The sequence below is a fragment of the Peromyscus eremicus genome, chromosome 8b (genome assembly GCF_949786415.1).
Source record: "Peromyscus eremicus chromosome 8b, PerEre_H2_v1, whole genome shotgun sequence".
Classification (NCBI taxonomy): Eukaryota; Metazoa; Chordata; class Mammalia; order Rodentia; family Cricetidae; genus Peromyscus; species Peromyscus eremicus.
This window is the reverse complement of record NC_081424.1, coordinates 11301743-11322040: the sequence shown is the minus strand read 5'-3', so window position 1 is coordinate 11322040 and position 20298 is coordinate 11301743. Positions and strand designations below refer to the sequence as shown.

General features: G+C 42.7%; 1 protein-coding gene across 1 annotated transcript in view; it reads left to right on the top strand.

Annotated features, from left to right (window-relative positions):
* Ak9 (adenylate kinase 9) overlaps positions 1-20298 on the top strand; it is a 132774-nt gene that overhangs the window by 108297 nt on the left and 4179 nt on the right. Inside the window, exons 29-37 of the mRNA XM_059272501.1 lie at positions 923-1129; positions 1477-1695; positions 3729-3942; positions 11233-11434; positions 13315-13461; positions 13569-13789; positions 16695-16891; positions 18367-18536; positions 19057-19155. Coding sequence (XP_059128484.1) covers positions 923-1129; positions 1477-1695; positions 3729-3942; positions 11233-11434; positions 13315-13461; positions 13569-13789; positions 16695-16891; positions 18367-18536; positions 19057-19155 — 1676 coding nt within the window. The remainder of the gene's footprint in view (positions 1-922; positions 1130-1476; positions 1696-3728; positions 3943-11232; positions 11435-13314; positions 13462-13568; positions 13790-16694; positions 16892-18366; positions 18537-19056; positions 19156-20298) is intronic.

The window sequence follows — 20298 nt, the reverse complement described above, 5'->3', positions numbered from 1 at the left end:
GGCCAGTATTTGGCACAAGACACCCCAAGACCAAGTTCTCAGCATAAAGGAGATTTATTTGCTCCAGAGGGACAAGGGCAGAAACAAGAGACAACGACAGGAGAGAGGACCAGGAAGAGGGGGATGGGAACAAGGGAGAGGGGGAAGGGATATTTGTCCTGGGGGGACAAAGGACTGTCTGGATAGAGAGGAGACAGACACCACCCACAGGCAAATGACAGTTTATAAAGGTAAAGGGGAACCCCCGTGTAAGGATGAGGTGTTTAATTTTGTTTAGACAAAATAATTAGGGCACCACGAGGGGGCTTTTGATTGCTGGACCTTGGTGGTCACCCTCAGGAGTGAGTCTGGAATACGAAAGTGTCCAAATCAGGGAATAGCCCTTGATGGCCAGCTTTCAGGATGTAATCTATAGCTTACAAGGGAGAGGGAAGGGGGGAGGACAAGGCCTTCCGGAGCCCTGTTTGCCGTGCTCCGGCGGGCCAGAGTCCCTTCAGGAGTCAGTCCTCTCTTCCCACTATGTGGGCTGATGACTTTCCATGTGTTAACTCATCCAGTGCTCCCCCAAATCCTGTGAGCTAGGTAGTTCCCATTTTATAGATAAGGAAACCGATCTTCTTCCGGCTGGCGATGCAGCTGGTAGTATTTTATCATCTCTAAGCTGCACTAAATATTATTTCTAAAAACTATAAAAACATACAATATGACAACTATGGGCATAAATAGCATTTAGTATCTTGTCTGTCTGCGGGTGGGGCCATCCGAGTGTCAGCATCTTGGAGGCATTAAGTTTCTGGGTGCCAGTCACTGCACTCTTACTGCACCACCAACCAATACCGAGTTATTACAAAGTGTTGTAGTGATTTGCGTACAGTGTCTCCTGCCACCGGCTTCACACAGTGAAGGACCACTTCTTCCTTAGAGTGCTTTCAGAGACGATGACGAGTTTAGCGACGACGACGCTGACGAAGAGGAGGACATCGAAAACATCCTTGAAGAGGAATTCCCGAAAGACGAGGAAGAGATGAGTGAGGAAGATGAGGAACACGAAGGAGACGCAACTGAGCGCCTGAGAAGTGAACTGGGAGAAAAATATGAAACAGATATGAATAATCTTCAAATAATACAGGTTATGGCCTTCCCTTCATCCTCACTTAAAAAGCAACCATTTGGGAATGCAAAGAGGGCAGTTAGGCTCAGTGTCTTGTTTTTGTGATATTTCAAAAGAATATTTCAGGGCAGCAGGCCCTCCGTTAGCATCGCCTCACAGTTATAAAATTCACAGACCAAGCAGCATGGATGCCTCCAAGGTCAGCGTGGGTTTATCTCCCCATGGGCAGCTCCTTAGAAAGCTAAAAGATACTTGTCTTATATGATAATGTAGTCTTATATTATATATAGACACATATCAGCTGTGTCTATATGCTATCACTGAGAAACACGAAATATATCAGGCTTTATCATTTCTCTTCTCAGGAAGAATTTGAGAAGGTGCTGGTACCAATAATTACAGTTAATGGAGCAAGGAAGATCCACATTGTACAATACGTGTTGAATTTGAAAGTGAAGCCGCTGGTGGAGAACCGTGCAAGCATTTTTGAGAAGTGTTACCCAGTGTCGTCACACCTTGCTCATAAAATGTTGGCCTTTACCTACAAACACATGAGCTCATTTGGCTACTGGGACCCTGTAAAGGTAATGTCAGACCACTTATTCGAAGACCGTCGTGCCTGTGTCTTTAAGTTGTTTAGGAAGATGTAGTCTTTTTGAAAAGTTGTAAATATTGTATATAATGCAGTTATGAAAATATCTGGGGAGCTGCCCCCTGACTTTCGTCTTTGCTTTTGCTGAAAAATCCGTGACATGGGACTGTCACTTTGCCCCTCCTGAATTTCTGTGCATCCCTAGTATTTACTCCCAGCCAGCCAGAAATTTCCTTCCAGTCTGAGAGTGAATGACAGATGAGACTGTGGATGAGTCACTTCTGCAGTGACTCTCCAGGGAAGCAGTGTGACTGTCTTAGTTAGGGTTTCTATTGCTGTGAAGAGACACCATGACCACTGCAACTCTCGTGAGGAAAACATTTAATTGACGCTGGCTCACAGTTCAGAGGTTTAGTCCATTATGTTGATGGCAGCGTGCAGGCAGACATGGTGCTGGAGAAGGAGCTGAGAGTTCTACATCTTGATCCGCAGGCAGCAGAAGGAGACTGTATAACACTGGGCATAGCTTGAGCACAGGAAACCTCAAAGCCCGCCCCCAACAGTGACATACTTCCTCCAACAAAACCACACCTACTCTAACAAAGTCACACCTCCTAATAGTGCCACTCCCTAGGGGGACCATTTTCTTTCAAACGACCACAGTGACTAAACTATTTCACACCTACTCTGCTGTATTTAGGAAAGATGGAGTGTGGCTCTGATGCTGTAAAAAGATCTCAGAACTAACATCAATTAATTATCCCCTCTTCCGACCACATTCCATACCCACATCTTAGACTACCTTTGGTGGGTGTTTTACATTCCATGGCTGTTGCTAATGATATGATGGGATTTCATCTGTACAAAAATGTGGAAGAAATCTGTCTATCCTAAAAGATAGCCTGGCAGAACCACCTCTTTTGCCCATTTCAGACACTGTAGTAAAACTTGAGACAGGGCAGGTAACCAATGTAATTTATTTTCTAGTAGTTCTAAAGGCCTCCCATCCAAGTACTAACCAGGCCCAATCCTGCTTAGCGTCAAGATCAGGTATATCCAGGGTGGTATTGCCATAGACTAGTAATTCTATAGGTAAGAAGGGTTTCTGGAGGTAAGAGATCAAGGTGTTGACAAATGCTGTCCTTGAGGCCCCTCACCTTGTCTAGCAGTTGGCCACTTTGTCATAGCGTCCTCATGTGTGCCCATTGGTGTTTCTTCTTCCGGTTATAAGAACCCCCGTCCTATTGTCCTCATGTGTGCCCATTGGTGTTTCTTCTTCCGGTTATAAGAACCCCCGTCCTATTGTCCTCATGTGTGCCCATTGGTGTTTCTTCCTCCGGTTACAAGAACCCCCGTCCTATTGCTTATCCTTTGGACCTCACTCTACCTTAATTGCCCCATGAAGATCCTGTCTCCATATACAGTCATGTAGGCAGTAAGAGTTTCAACATAGGAAGTGTAAGGGAGAGGGCAACGCAATCCACACCACCACACTTGAAGTGGATCTGTTTGTGAGGATAAAGTAGCTCATGAATAAGTGAAACAATCTCATAACCTCTGTCAGAAACATTCAATACAAGCATGAGTCATTATGAAGGAAGTAGAACTGTAATTGTCATAAGCTAAATACCAACTAGAAAACATTATACCAACTGGATACGACATAGCTCCGGTTCTTATAACCGGAGGAAGAAACACCAATGGGCACACATGAGGACACTATGGCAAAGTGGCCAACTGCTAGACAAGGTGAGGGGCCTCAAGGACAGCATTTGTCAACACCTTGATCTCTTACCTTCAGAAACCCTTCTTACCTATAGAATTACTAGTCTATGGCAATACCACCCTGGATATACCTGATCTTGAAATAACCTGCTCTGTGTATGTAGTTACTTTGTTAATTCTTGTAATTAGAGTGTTTTTACTATGTAAGAAAGATTGCATTCTTATATTTTACAACTTTTTCAAGTATAAAGGAAATTCTCTATAAATTAAATCTAACTTGTGAATTCAATCACATCACAGCTGAGCGAAGGAGAGACAATCAAGCCTGTTGAGAATGTGGAGAACCCTCTTTACCCTGTAATCCATCGTCAGTATATTTATTTTTTATCTAATAAACAAACTAGAGAAAAATTTATGATGAACCCCATCAAGTACATCCGGCAGCCCAAGCCCAAAGCTACTATGCCTGTGAAGATTATGATTGTGGGGCCTCCCAAGTCAGGGAAAACTACAGGTGAGTGTCTGTCTTTGTTCCTCAAGCATAGAGGGAGCTCTGAGACCCAGCACCAACTCTCCAGGAACCGGCCATAAGATCCGAGGGTTTCCATGTGCTTGTGCTAATTTACATCCCCACCAACAATGTAGAAAAGGATGCCCCTTTCTCTATGTCTTTGCCAGAATTTATCTTTTTAAAACAATAATTATTGAGGCTGAATTGAGATTGGATCTCAATATAAAAATTGTCGGAGACCAGCCCCCACTTTTCTATGACAGGGAACTCTTGAGGAGAGGGGGATAAGAGATTGAGGTAGAAATATAGAGGTAGAAGGATAGAGGGGAGAGAAACAGAAACACAGGATAGCCTCGGGGGCCTGGATCCTTATCCACCAGCCCCTTTCTGTCTCATCTAAAGAGCTATTTATAGGAATTCCAAGGGGTGGAGCAAAGACCTCCCCCTAGCTCAGCCAAGTGTAGACCCTTCCAGTCACCTAGTAACCATGCACATGGTCAAGCAATCTTCTAATGCAGCCCTGCTGGGTAAAGCAAGCTCAGATCTTACTAGGAAACCTTTGTGGGCCTCCACAATAAATTACTATTTGCAAGTATTTTATGAAGTACTCTTACATCTATGTCATCAATAATTTTTATTTTGTTGTTTTCTCTTGTTTTTATTAGGTGTAGTACAGGGCAATATTAGTTTAATGTAATGAATTGGTAAGGATTCTTTCTCATTTGATGGAATACTTTGAGAATTTTTTTTTGGTGTTTTTTTGTTTTTGTTTTGGTTTTTGGTTTTTTTTTTTTGGTTTTTCGAGACAGGGTTTCTCTGTGTAGCTTTGCGCCTTTCCTTTGTAGACCAGGCTGGCCTCGAACTCACAGAGATCCGCCTGCCTCTGCCTCCCAAGTGCTGGGATTAAAGGCGTGTGCCACCACCACCCGGCGCACAAACTATTTTTAAAGTTTAAAAATAATTTAACAGTGGTTCCAGCACTAGGCTTTTCTTCTTTGGAGACATTTTATTGATGCTTTGGTTGATTTACTTCAGTTTCTCATAGCCTCTTGATTAAAATTTGGTAGGTTATATGTGCCCAGAAATTCATCCGTTTCATCTAGATTTTCTAATTCATTGATGTACGCAGGGGTCTCTGCAAACCTCCATGGCCAGCAGAGAGATGATCCATGGGAGACAAGAAGGTAGTTTAGATCAACACAACCCAGTAGCTGGTGTTAGTTCAAACTTCTGGAATCTGACCCCCAGAAGTCTATTTTAGGTATAGTTAAATACAGCACAATTTGGTGATGATTAACTCAATCCCATGTGCACAATAAAGCACGCATAAATCTCTTTGAGGAACAAAGTAAGCTAAATACAGACCAGGCTCTACTACAATCAATGAAACTTGAAAAGTCCATAGAGATGGGTCTATAGATTGACTTGAATAAGGCAAGCTTATGATAAGGGTCTGAGGGAGGACCCGGTGTGGGCTCCAGGTACACAGTAGTGCAAAAGTCACCAGGCTATTAACCACATGCGCTCCCTGCCTTCTGGTCTGATCGTGGGTTATGCATTCCTTCCTTTAAGGAACAGCCCTGTGTGTTTAACATTCAGGTTCCCCTAGTGCTCATCTGTGAACACAAAGACTTCCATGCCTCCTACAAATATATACATTTTCAAAATGCTCCCTAATTAGCCTGTGAATTACAGAGGATCTGTTGTAGTGTCCAGCGCATCCCTAATTTTATTTATTTGGGCATCTCCATCTTCTACTTATTTTATCTAAGGGTTTGTCGTTTTCGTTCATCTTTTCGAAGGACTAACTCTGTGTTACTAATCCTTTTTGTTGTTTAGTTTATATTTTGCTCATTTCTGCCTTGATTTTTGTTATTTCTTTCCATCTGCTGATTAAGGCTTTAGTTTATTCTTATTTTTTTAAAGAGTGAGATACACGTTAGGTTTCTAGATTGATATCTCTGGTTTTAAAGTGTAAGCTGCTAACGGCTATAAGTTTTCCTTGTAGTTTTTTTGTTTTCATTTCCCACAGGTTCTGGTAGCAGTATTTCCATTTTCACAGGATTCTACAACTTTTTATTTCCCCTTTGATTCCTTCAGTGGCACGCCAATCATTCAAAACGTGGCTTGATCTCCATGTATTTGTATAATTTATGTGGCTCTCTTCCTCTGACTTCTAATGTTTTCCCTTCTTACCTGAGACACTAGGAGTTATTTCAGTTTCTCCATTTGTTAAGCATTGCTTTGCAGCCTCATTTTGCAGATCTATTTTGGAAAAACTTCCATGTTCTAAACAAGAATATATACTCTACCTCTGCTGGTGTCTATTAAGTCCATCTGCCCTATAGCAGTGGTTCTCAACCTGTGGATCACAACCCATTTGGGGATCATATATCAAATATTTATGTTTCATAACAGGAGCAAAATTACAGTTATGAAGTAGCAAAGAAAAATAATTGTATGGTTGGGGATTGTCTTAGGGTTTCTATTGCTGTGACGAGACACCATGAGCACAGCAACTCTTATAAAGGAAAATATTTAATTGGGGCTGGCTTACAGTTTCAGAGGTTCAGTCCATTATCATCATGGTGGGACATGGCAGAGTGCAGGCAGGCATGGTGCTGGAGAAGAAGCTGAGAGCTCTGCATCTTGATCAGCAGGCAGCAGGCAGCAGGCAGAGAACTGACTTGAGCTTCTGAGACCTCCAAGGCCACCCCCACAGTGACACCTTCCTCCAACAAGGCCACACCTACTCCGACAAAGCTACACCTCCTAATAGTGCCACTACCTATGGAATTATTTTCTTTCAAACCACCACAGGGGTCACCACCGCATGAGGAACTGTATTAAAGGGTCGCAGCATTAGGAAGGTTGAGAACCACTGACTTACAGTGTACTCTAACCCTGGTGTTATTTTGTTGACTTCTCTTCCAGATCTATTGGTGACAGTGAGCTACTGAAGTGATGCACTATCGTTGCACTGGGCTGATCTTTCACTTTATGTTCAACAGTGTTTATCTGTGGAAGTGGGTGTTCTGACATTATGTACAATCATTGTATCTTCTTGATGGGTTGTTCCCTTTTAGATACTTTCTTATCACTGTGACAAATACTTGGCAGAAGCGACTGAAGCCAGAAAAGGTTTACTGTGGTTCACAGTTTAGGGAGCACAGTCCATGACAGGGAGGGAGGTACGGTGGCTCAGTCTAAGGCAGTGGGCACTTGTAGCTGCAACTTCACATCTCAGCAAGTCAGGAAGCACAGAGCTCAGGCCAACAGCAGGACGGGGTTATGACTCAAAGAGTTCTGTCTCTAGTGACCCATCTTGAGGGTCCATACCTCACATCCCAAACATTCAATAACTTCCCAAAACAATGTCAGCAGCTGGTGACCAAATGTTCAATACATGAATCTCTTGGTGACATTTCACATTTAAATCACATTATTCCCTTTATTTTTTTTTTTAAAAAGTAGTTATTTGAGAATTTAATGCAATGTGTGTCGGTCACATTCAAATCCACCCCAGCTCACCTCCTGCCCCTAATCCAAACCCACCCAACTTAGTGCTGTTGTGGGTTATCCACCAGAGAAGACTACTCGCAGACATGGGCTTAAGCCAATAGAAAGTCTTTATTAGCCAGTCTTTCTTTTCATTTCGGCTGGTAGGGATGTCTGTGTGCTGAATTTTATGGCCTGAATGGTACTTCCATTATGGAGTCAGTTGAATTAAGATCTGGGGCCTGTTACAGGGCATAACATCCCTTTTATCAGTATGACATGACCATTGTCTCTTCTAACTAATTTAGCTTGAGGTCTGTTTGGTCAGATATGAATAGAGTTACTCTTGCTTACTTTCAGATTTCTTTGCTTGGAATATTGTTTTCCATCCTTTGGCTTTTGGTCTATGTGTACCTGTGCTGGCGAGAGTGAGTTTCTTGCAGGCAACAAACTGCTAGGACTTATTTTAGTCCAACCAGTCAACCTGTGCCTTTGAAAGGCATGTGCTACTCCTGCCCTGTCTTGTTTCCATTCTAGTTATTTTTGAATAATCTGTATCCATTTCTGATTTATTAATGCTGGAGTTGGGATGCTTTGCTGAGTTGGCAGTGTTGGATTTGTTCCTAATTCTCATTTGCTTGTGTACTCTTCAGGTGAAGTTGATCCTTTGCTGCTCCTGACAATTGTGTTTGTCTTACTGAATTCCTTTAGCTCATCTTAGGTCTCTGTTTCTCTTTCCATTGTGAAGGATGACTTGGTTGGATATAATAATCTATTTTCTTTCAGGGCCTGAAGTTCTTTCTTCACTGAAGCCCTCTTGGTCTTTGGAGTTTCTTCTGAGAAATATTTATGTGTGACTTGACATGTCTCTCATACAGATTTTAATATTCTTTCTTTGTTCTGTACTTCTGGCATTTGATTATAAAGTTTAATAATAGTTTCTGTTCAGTTGTGTCTAGTTGGGATTCTAAATGTCTCCTGTAACTGGCTATCTGTATCTTTCCCGAGACTTGAGCAGTTTCCTGTCCCTACTTCACTGATAGGTTTTCTGTGCCTCTAGCCTGTATCTCTCCTCTGTGCGTACTGACTACACTGTTCTTTAAATATTCTTTTGATAGTGTCCTATAGCTCTGGAGTGTCTTGTCTATTCCTCCTTATTTTTCTTTATTGCTCTCTGAATATAATAATTCATCAAGTTTCTGTCTTCAAGCTCTGGTATTCTTCAACCTAAGCTGTTGCTGATGCTTTCTGTTTTTTCTTTTAAATTTGATTTACTGAGATTTCCACTTCCAAAATTTCCAATTGGTTCTTTTCTAGTCTGTCTGTCTGTCTGTCTGTGTCTCTCTCTCTCTCTCTCCTGAATTTCTCTTTCATATCTTTCATTGTCTTCCTTAATTCACCATTTATTTGTATCCTCTCTAATTTATTGATTTTTAAAAAAATCATTCTTTTACATTCTTTGTCCAGGGATCTGGGGGCTCAATGAATAAAGTGTCTACCTTGCAGGCATGGGACTTGAGGTCAAGCTCTGGAACCTATCTAAAAAATCAGATATGATGTGCACATATTTTGTAATCCCAGTACTAGGAAGGCAGAGACAGATAGATCCCCAAGGCTCACCTATCCTATCCTACTTTGAAAGATCTAGGCCAATGAGATCCTATCTCAAAAGACATACACACACACACACACACACACACACACACACACACACACACACACTGAGAGAGAGAGAGAGAGAGAGAGAGAGAGAGAGAGAGAGTAAATAAATGTAAATTAAAATATTTAAATTTCTTTTTCTAACTTTTAAATGTCTTAACATGACAAAACAGCCTTACTAAATCTTCACAAGACAATGGTATTTACCAAGAACAGAATGTACTCATCTGAAATGAAATTCCATTCCAGGGCTGAAAACATAGACAACAATCTGATTTCTCACCTCTCTGTTGAAATGGAAAGTAAATTTTAACACTATGCCTTATTTTGAAAACTCATTTAGTTTTGTAATTTGAACAAATTTGATTCCAGAGTTTGTAGGAAAACTGAGGTTTGGGGTCTGGAATTTCACCTGCCTCTTGGGAACAGTCAAGAGAATCTCCTCTCTCAGCCAATGACCTCTATCTATCTATTCAATGACCTCTATCTCTTCTATTCAATGAGTTCTATCTATTCTATTCAATGACCTCTATCTACCTATTCAATGACCTCTATCTATTCTATTCAATGACCTCTATCTATCTATTCAATGACCTCTATCTATCTGTTCAATGACCTCTATCTATCTATTCAATGAACTCTATCTATTCAAGGACCTCTATCTATTCTATTCAATGACCTCTATCTATCTATTCAATGACCTCTATCTACCTATTCAATGACCTCTATCTATCTATTCAATGAACTCTATCTATTCAAGGACCTCTATCTATTCTATTCAATGACCTCTATCTATCTATTCAGTTACTTCTATCTACCTATTCAATGACCTCTATCTATCTATTCAATGAACTCTATCTAATCTATTCAATGACCTCTATTAATTCTATTCAATGACCTCTATCTATTCAGTGATCTATTCTACCCTAGTGGGCTTTGGTTCCCCTCAGCTATAAAGTTAGAATTCAATTTTCATGCCACTCAAACATCAAATAAACCCATAGAAAAAAATCTCTGTCTCCTAAGCTATAAACCTCTATTAAAAGGTAAAGTAAGGCCGGGTGGTGGTGGCGCACGCCTTTAATCCCAGCACTCGGGAGGCAGAGCCAGGTGGATCTCTGTGAGTTCGAGGCCAGCCTGGACTACCAAGTGAGTTCCAGGAAAGGCACAAAGCTACAGAGAAACCCTGTCTCGAAAAACCAAAAAAAAAAAAAAAAAAAAAAAAAAAAAGGTAAAGTAGGGGGCTAGAGATGGCTCAGCAGTTAAGAGCACTGACTGCTCCTCTGGAGGACTTGGGTTCGATTCCTAGCACCCACACGGCAGCTCACAGTCATCTATAACTCCAATCCCAGGGGATCTGAAACCTTTTTCTGACCTCTACAGATACTGCAGACACATGGTGCACAGACACACATACAGGCAAATCACCCATACACAGAAAATAAAAAATGAAATAAAACAAAATGTAAAGTACGCCTTAATAATTTTTTACAAGTATTTCCTAGAAGGTTGACTGAGACCCATGATCCATGAGGAGTCTAGGGTTTGCTATCCTTATTGCAGTGTGGGATCTACAGATGGACTGGGGAATGGTGTAATCCAATCAAGTAGGGTCATTACATCGTTATCTATGACAGCACACTAAATACCAAATGCACATAGGGTTACTGCAATGCTTCCCCCAATTTGCTACATCATGCAGAAGCAATAAGTTGCTTAAACATTGGTTTGATTATAAAAAAAGAAAAGAAGATGGAGGCTGGAGAGATGGCTCAGCAGTTAAGAGTGCTGACTGTTCTTCCAGAGGACCTGGGTTCAATTCCCAGCATCCACATGGCTGCTCACAACTATCTGTAACTCCAAGATCTGATACCCTCACATAGACATACCTGCAGGCAAAATACCAATGCACATAAAATAAGAATAAATTATTAAAAAGAAAGAAAAAGGTAGAAACCCAGTTGGTTCATTAGCCAGATTCTAAAGTCACAAACCTGAAGTACTGCTAACAACTTTGACAACTCTTTGAAGAATGTGAAGATAAGCTTGCTATTGGCGCCATTAGTCAGAATCTAAAAGTAAGGTTAACTGATGAATGTGTGACGTCAAATAGGCTTCATGTTTTATGTTTTCCAGTTGCCAAAAAGCTTGTAAGTGAATATGGCTTAAAACGCTTGTCAGTAGGAGATGCATTGCGTAGCATGTTAAGCAATCACCCGGATACGGAGCTGTCACTTATGATAAATTGGCACCTTCACAAAGGCATGACAGTGCCTGATGGACTTGCTGTTCAAGCTTTGGATCTTTCCCTGATGGAGAGTGTGTGCAATACTATAGGGTAAGTGAGTCAGGGCAGAAGAAAGGACAAAGGGAGTAACTGTGAGGATGCTTGCAGTTCTTTCAAAAAGGTCTTGGAGATGGGTTTGGAGTGCCAGTAAAGGAGAAGAGAATGGGGGTTGGGGATTTAGCTCAGTGGTAGTCCTGGGTTCGGTCCTCAGCTCTGAAAAAAAAAGGGGGGGAGAGAATGATCTGCTGCTCAGACTGAGCACGTACTTGGAAACATTATCTTTTTCTGTCAAGATTCATGGCTTGAATTCATGGCAGATTAGCCCAAAGACCTCATCACTCCCTGCAGCAACTCCTACACAGCCCACAGATGAGGCCACTGTGACTTCCTTGCCCCAGTAGTTCTTACTGCTCCATGAAATGATGGGAGGGCCCTCCTTAGTTCTCAGATGATGTGGTCCCTTGAACGTGGTTCCTCTTAGGCCCAGGTCCCTGCACAGGGAGCAGCGCCCCTCCTGCAATGCTATATTCAGACAGGAACACTGAACACTTGGCTTTGTCATGAGTTCATTCTTCTCTGATGACCTTTCTTCTTGTCCATTACAGCCATTGGTCACATCCCAGTGAACCCCGATGTTCTCTGGTCTTGAGTCCAAGTCACCGAACTAGAATCTCCTGGCTTAGTCAAGATCATTGTGTACTTAGAAACTTCTGCCTCTTCTTTGCAAGTTGTTTTGAGTCAAATCATCGAACTGTTTCTATAATTTCAGGGGTGGGGAGTATTCTTGGGTGACAGCCTTTGGGAAAAGGGACATATCCACACTGAGTTACTTCTTCCCTGGGGCTTAGCTTTCCCCGATGAGGGCAACTTTGGTTGAATCATGGGTTTATTTCATCTTAATCCCAGGATGAAGGCTGCTCATCTACCCTAGGTTCATTTCCCCAATCCTGAGATCCACTCAAGTGACCCTTCCCAGTGTAAAGAATAACTAAAAATAAAATAAAATGTCACCCTCTTGCAGACTCTTCTACAGTGAGGTGGCTTATCATCTCTGCTAGGAGACTTGTAGGTAGAGCCTGCACTGTGTTGGAGGGCATTGACGAGTGTGCCCTGTCACTCAGGATATAGAAAGCTTTACTGATGGCCACCAGCCACATGCCCAGCATTCTGCCTTGTCTATCAGGCCATTCCCAGAATTTCTGAATTTTTTAAAATTTTCGTTTCCTTTCAGTTTGATATCCAATCTTGTTACCTCAGACTGTTGGGCTGTAATTCTCATACCTTCTGCTCACATGCGTGGCGGGGGGTGGGGACGGGGAGGGGGGCTCACAAACTCCCCATTCCAAATCCCTCAACAAATTCCTCATTCTTCTACAACAAGAATAGCTCCTAGCAGAGGACATGTGACTATTTACTTAGCATCTAGTACATGCCATGCCCTGTTCTACTTGCTTTTATACCTGCTCTCTAATCTTTAAAACCACTCTAAGGGTTAAATATAATTTTCTCCTACTTTACTAAAAACCAAGGCATGGAGTTTTTAATACCAGGTTTCAAATCTAGGCCTGCCTACATTCATTCTGCTATTTGTGCTTATAACACCAGGAATACACAATTTGCAAGGTATCATAGGTGTGTCTATCAAATTCTACCAAAACCTAGCTGTGTGGTGCTGAGGAGATGGATGTATGAATGCAGACCTCCTGCCTCCACTCTCCAAGCTGTGTGCATGTGTACTGCCCACCTCACAGTCTAGGGATGAAGGAGGGTTAAGATGTAAAGATAAAGGAGAAAATGCACACGCAAAAAAAATTACCAGTGTCATACTGGAAAGCCTGGGAGCACTAAAGACAGAGATTTGTTCTAGAGGACATCAGGGCATGGTGAGAGAAAAGGAATGTGGAAATTGCGTTTTTCTGTTTGTCTGTTAGTGTGGTCATTGATGGCTACCCGGTAACCACGAACCAGATGAATATCTTGGAGGCAAGGTCAATCATTCCCATGGTCATCTTTGAGTTGGAGGTGCCATCCAAGGAGATCTTCAAAAGGTCGCTGCTAGAAAAAAAGATGGAGCAAAGGTATTCCTCATGAGGGAACTGTGGGAACAGGGTGACCTTGGCCATCTGTACAGGGGATATCTCAGGCCCTCAACCACTTTTCTGCCCCTTCCCCATTTCCTCCTTAGTGCACCGTATCCACTGCACAACAGCACACAGATTATAGCTCATAAGAATGCCAAGTACCATAAAAATATCAAGGAGATTAGGCAATTTTATCAAGAACAGCATCAAAACTGGCATGTGATTGATGGATTTCACAGTAAGTGGTGGGTATGGAATGCAATCATCAAAGACATCCAACAGATGAATAAGTACATACAGATATACATGGAAAGAATAAAGGACGGTAAGAAAACGTTGTTATGTGTATGTGTGCACATTTGTGTGTGTGCAGGTTCATGTGTGTGCAGATGAGTATGAAGGCCAGAGAACAACCTCAGATGTCTGAAAGAGAGGGAGGGAGAGGAGCTTAACAAGACATTATCAGACCAAATGATACATCACAGCTCCATGTCCAACATCTGACGCTCACAGTGTTTTCATCTAAATGAAACCAAGGTTGAGCAGTCTCAGGCTGGCTCCATTCACTCCCTTCAGCTTCCCTCAGCAGACCCTCCTTATTCTTGGCATTCTTGACCTCCTTGACTCTCCATTGTGTCTAGATTTGCAACACGGTATGTTTCTGTCATTTAATCCACTCATTTGGGGCCCTTTTTTCTTGGGGCCCCTCACCATCACAGCTTCATGCAACACAGTCTCGGGAGCTCCCTGGAGAGATCTTGACTTTACCACACACTGTTTGACCTCCCAGCCCTCTTTCAAAATCTTGGTGGAGGCTCCCATGACCCTGCAACGCTCTCATCAGTCATGCCTGAAATGGCAGCATCACCTGGATTACCATTTATGTGCTGCCTCTGTACCTCAGGCTGGCCTCCAACCCTGGATTCCCGAATGCCAGGGTTAGCTCTGCACCACCACACCCAGCAGGCAGCCTGGCCTTCCACGGGAACAAGCCTTTGAAAGGGCAAGGGAAAGGGGGAGTGCCAGCATGACAGAAGCCCTGGCCTTTTGTTTTAGTCTCCTAGGGCTACCAGGGAAAGGTGCCCAAACCGAGTGGATTGAATGACGGAAATGTGTCGTGTCATAATTCAAGAGGCTAGAAGTTCAAAATCAAGGTGTTGGCAGTGCCATGCTTTCTCTGAGGACTTTATGGGGGCCTGCTCCATGCCTTCCTCTTTGTTTCCAGCATAGCCAACAATCAATGGCTTATGGGGTCACCGCAACAACCCTGTCTCTGTCATTGCACGTCATTCTTTTTGCCTTTCTGTCACATGATGTGCTGCTCTGTGTCTTTGTCTATCTGACTCTGCTCTCATAAAGGTTACAGTCAAGGGTGCTATGAATGAATACTTCAATGTCTCTTTTGAGAAGACACAGTTCAGCCTAGAAAACTAAACTAATCTTGTGGTATAGATCACGTTCATTCGTTCGTTTGTTTGTTTGTTTGTTTGTTTGTTTTTCCAGACAGGAAAACAAACTATGTAGCCCTGGTTGGTCTTGAATACACAGAGATCCATCTGCCTCTACCTCCAGTGTTCTGGGAATAAAAGCATGTGCTTTTGTATATCCTTTTTCATTAGAAACAAATACCCACATCCAGAGGGAACAATTCATAAGCTCTGAACAACACAGGGCATGGATCCACAACAGTACCAGAGACATGACAGAGCAGCCCAGCCTGTGTCCTGCAGTGATGCTCATGATACCATCATGACACAGTGAACCAATCAGACTTATGTCCTGTCAGTGATAATCAGTGACACATCAGACTTATGTTCAAATGAACAGAGTAATTAGGAAAATTAGGTAGCGAGTATCGACATCACTTTGTCTTAAGGCAAGTAGCACCACTCCAGAAACCACTGAACTCTGTGAAAGATACAAAGATGTTAGGAGACTCTGTCAGCTGCTACTCTGGACACTTCTGAGTGGACCAGGACCTAATGAAGTGGTCACAGTTCATGGCTGGTAACCAGTGTTGTGGAGATCAGACGTAGAGTCAAGGTATCTAATTCACTTTTGTTGACTCAGCTGAGTCACAGATTTTTGCCACTTGGAAAGTCCTGTTGTCCAGCAGTGTACAGCCTACGGACCTTTCTGGAAGGGTGTCGAGGCCTCACTGATCATTTCTTACTTTCAGGAGGTCAGTGGAAGATAACATCCAATAAGACAATGTTTCCCAATGCCTGCCTCGTTGAAGTAGGGCTGTGATTGTGGACTACCAGTTAGTATCAGAATTGTGTAGACAACACTTGTTAGAACATAAATGTGTGTGTGTGCTCATTCGTACAGATGTATGCATGTATATGTATCTATTGTATTCATATAAAAATATGTGTATATAACTATTATCTGTTACATGTATATAGTTGATGATACTGAAAAACTAGAATGAAAATATACAACAAAGATAAATATTCAAGGAAACCACATGTAACTTTTAGTTAAATGAATAAGTTAAAAGTCCTGTACTTATAGTTTGCATATTTGTGTACTAGAATACTATGCAAAATTCAAACAAACTGGGTGCTGGACGTGGTGGAGCACTACTATAATCCCAACACCCAGAAAACTGAAGTAAGATGACCACAAGGTCAAGGCCGTCTGAGATACATAGAATCGGAACATGTTTCCTTGAACACAAAACAACCAGGATTAAACATGTGTAAGGAATTGGGTCAACAAAGAAAGATGTCAAAGACAACAATTAACTGATAAATCAAGTTGCAAAATAATGTTTACATGTACTGGCATGAATACACAATATGCAAAACACACACACACACACACACACACACACACACACACACACATATGTACAGAAAAAAAAAAGACTAAAAAGGGCATAAACCCAACAGTGAGTACCTCTTAGGATGGGTAGTAGGCTGAAAGGGTGCAGACATGAAGAATAACTTTTGTTTTGTTTGTTTGCTTGCTTGTTTTGAGACAGGTTCTCACTATGTTAGCCCAGGCTGGCCTAGAATTTGTGGCAGTCCCTCTGCCTCAGTCTCCAGGACATGGGACTGTAGACCTCCACCACCATATGCATTTATAGTGACTTTACTTCTTACTCTGTTGTTTAGAATTTTAGGATGTGTAGTGTTAATATAGTGGTGTCTAATGGAAATCATTTTAACTTTTGATCATTGTGTCTCCTGTGAAATCTATAATAATGAATATGTTAATAACAGGGAAAGCTGCTTGCATTGACAAACTATGTATCACACCCGATGAACTGATTGCTCGTCTGGGAGAGTTTGGACAGTTCTGCCCTGTCAGCCTAGCAGAATCTTATGAATTAAATGATTGTTCTACAACTAACAGCTTGGAATTTGCAGCAGAGTTCAGGGGTCACTATTATAAAATGAGTTCCAAGGAAAATCTAAATGTAAGTTTGTTTCTTATATAAATATTTATTAAGGAAACAAAATGGCTTGAGTTTCATCAAATGAAAAGAACAGGCACCCTTGGGGACACTCAGAAAATTGGGACCAATAACCACATCACTGGAACCTGGGACTCAGGCATCAGTGAGAAACTCAAAGAGTAGGCCTGAGACTCCCCTGCCCCAGACATATTTAGAAGGTTTGGGTCAGTGGCGGGTCTTAGGTAGCCCATCAGGCAGGGAAAGCCAACAGTTGGGTCTCACCAATGGAGGAGGTATGAAGCATCTGGACTCAGTCTACAGAAAGAACCCAGGGATTGAGCTTCAAGGGATAAGGGAGTAAGAATAAAGCAAGAGCTTGACTGATGACCATACTTTAAAAAAAATAAATAAATACAACACTAGAATTTCCCAGTTACCCCCGGCATCTTTGGGGATTGGTTCCAGGACACCACCCTCCAAGGGTGCCAAAATCTATGTCTGCTCAAGAACAAAGGGGGTAGCATTTACATATAACCTAACCTATACCTACCCTCCCACATCCATTGAAACACTCATAGATGGCCTATAAGATCTAATACAATGTAAAAGCCTTGTAAACAGTTGCCAGGCTGTATTGTTTAGGGAATTTTGAAGGGGAAAGCGCAGACATGTTCAGCAAAGAGCTAGTCTTTTTTACTGAACATTTCCTATTTGAATCTGAGGCCACAGAAGCCATGGATATGGAGAATGGACCACTTGTACCTACAGATTCAAAAGTCTAACCATATATTGATTTCAATATTTTGATGCCTGCAATTTGATGGTATACAATGGTTTGTAACTGAAGACAATAATGAAAACTAATCTGAACATTTTATCTTCCACCAAAGAATAATTTTAATTTCTTTACTGGGGGTGCTTATTTCTTCCTGCTTGTAGCATAATAATCACAGAATTTTTAAAGCAGAACTCATGTCTGATATTTTGTGCCTTTGCACTCTACAGAGCAAAGGCACAAACTACTGACCCTAGAGAATCCTAAAAAGCACAGGGAGACTGGCAGCTGGCTAAGGACTCTCCAGTCCTTGTCATAGAATAGGAACTAAAAAAATATTGCGTTTTTTGAGTAAGAAGAGACCTTTGATTGCTTGGGATTATTATCCTGAGGAACTTTTTTTTTTTTTTTTTTTTTTGGTTTTTTGAGACAGGGTTTCTCTGTGTAGCTTTGCGCCTTTCCTGGAACTCACTTGGTAGCCCAGGCTGGCCTCGAACTCACAGAGATCTGCCTGGCTCTGCCTCCTGAGTGCTGGGATTAAAGGCGTGCACCACCACCGCCCAGCCTGAGGAACTTCTTATAGGAGAAGTTACAATAATCCTCTCAGATGGCTTGAAGGGCTTTTGTATGGGAATTGAGCAGGAGGGCCTCCAGGGATGTTTTGATTGGTGCATTATTGCTGATGGAAATGCTCTTGCTGCTGTACCTCTTTCCTTAATAGAAATTCCTGACGAACCCGGAATTGTATGTGCCTCCCCTGGCACCTCATCCGCTCCCCCCTGCCGCCATGCTCCCCAAAAGGCTGACCCTGTCAGAGCTGAAGAGTCGATTTCCTAAGTGTGCTGAGCTCCAAGGCTACTGTCCAGTGACCTACCTGGATGGAAAACAAAGGCAAGTCCTCAGATTCCCGGGACAGAGCCACAGCCCTGCTCAGCACCAGGGGCCCTTGGGACAGTGCTTTTAAGGATTTATTTTTATTCGTGTGTGTGTGTGTGTGTGTGTGTGTGTGTGTGTGTGTGTGTGTGTACATGCAGGTGCCCACAGAGTCCAGAAGAGGGCATCTGATCCCCTGGAACTGGAACTAGAGTTATGGGCAGTTGTGAGCCACCCTGCATGGGGGCATGCTGGGCACCCCAACTCCTATCCTGCTCAAGAGCTGCAAGTACTCTTACCCTCAGAGCCATCTCTCCAGTTCACAAAGTGACAGTCTTTGGCTGATTACCTAGGGAAATGTTCCTTTCCTCCTTGAGCTGCAGAAGTAGAAAAATGAAACATTTTGACGTTTTATTATGCAGTACTACATATGAATTATACAATATTAATTACCAAGCCACATATATTAATTACAAAGCTACATGTATTAATTGCACACTGGTTTTTATTTCGTTTTGTCTTGTTTTTCACCTTTCAGATATGAAGCTCTGGTGCCTGGTAACATTCAATATGCTGCAGAGTATCGTGATCGAATATTTATTTGTGAGACTGAAGAAAAACTCCAGAAATTTTTGAGGTGAGATTATTCACTGACTGTAAATATTTGTTATATTCTATGTCCCATCTACTGTGCTTGGAACTGTGGAAGAAAAGGGAAGGGAAGGGAAAGGAAAGAGAGAAGGAAAGGGATACACACACACACACACACACACACATACACACACACACACACACATACACACACACACACATACACACACACACACACATACACATACACACACACACATACACACACACACACACACACACACACACACACACACACACACACACACGGGCTGGGGGGAGGTGAATAAGTACTGCCTTGTCCCAAATCGTAGGGCTCCAGGACGTACCATAGATTTTTAGTACCTGATAATAATAGAATATTATAGGGCCCGAGGGGTGGTGAAGGGCCTAGTACTCTGGCATGACTGGATTGTCTGAGTGAGAACTGGGAATGAGCTAGAATAAGGGATAAAGGACCAGATGCCAAGCCGATGGGCCTGCAATCAGCCTGTCCCTGGGGACCCAGGAACTGTGGGAAAGTCAGCTTGTCTGGATACCACATAGAGGCAGGGCTGGAGGAGGTGAGCAGGGTAGAGTACAGAGGTCCAAGTAAAACCACCAAACAGCATTTAGACTTGACCCCACGCGCTACAAACGTCTACTGTCTGCTTCCAAGCCAGGTCAGTGTTAGAATCAATTTTGCTTAGGAACGAGATCTCCACAGGGTGTCAAGAATGAGTTGGAGGCAGAAATGATGTTTAGAGGTGAATAGAGTACTCCTAAATGGAATCTGAGGCATTTGGAGCTCACACCGTTAGGCCGTCCTCTCTGCCACTGGTCACCCCTCCTGCCACCACCACACACAAAGTGGAAGACAACCACAGAGGTGAAGGAGAGAAGGGATGGAAGGCTGGGATTGGGGCAAGAGAACCTTCTGGGAAGCCCTGGGAAATGAAGCCAGGTTAGGGCTGACGCTCCTGTGAGACTGAGCTTGTAGCCCGCTACTGGGGGTCTTGGCAAGGGCGTTTGGGTGGGAAGGGGGGAGCCTGGAGGGGTGACCGAGGCTCTAAGACCTGCCCATAGCCCAGGGGTGACAGAGCTGCAGCCGCCACAGGGAAAGCTGCTCAAGGCAAGTGAGTTGAACCAGAAACAACAGAGATGGGGGGCA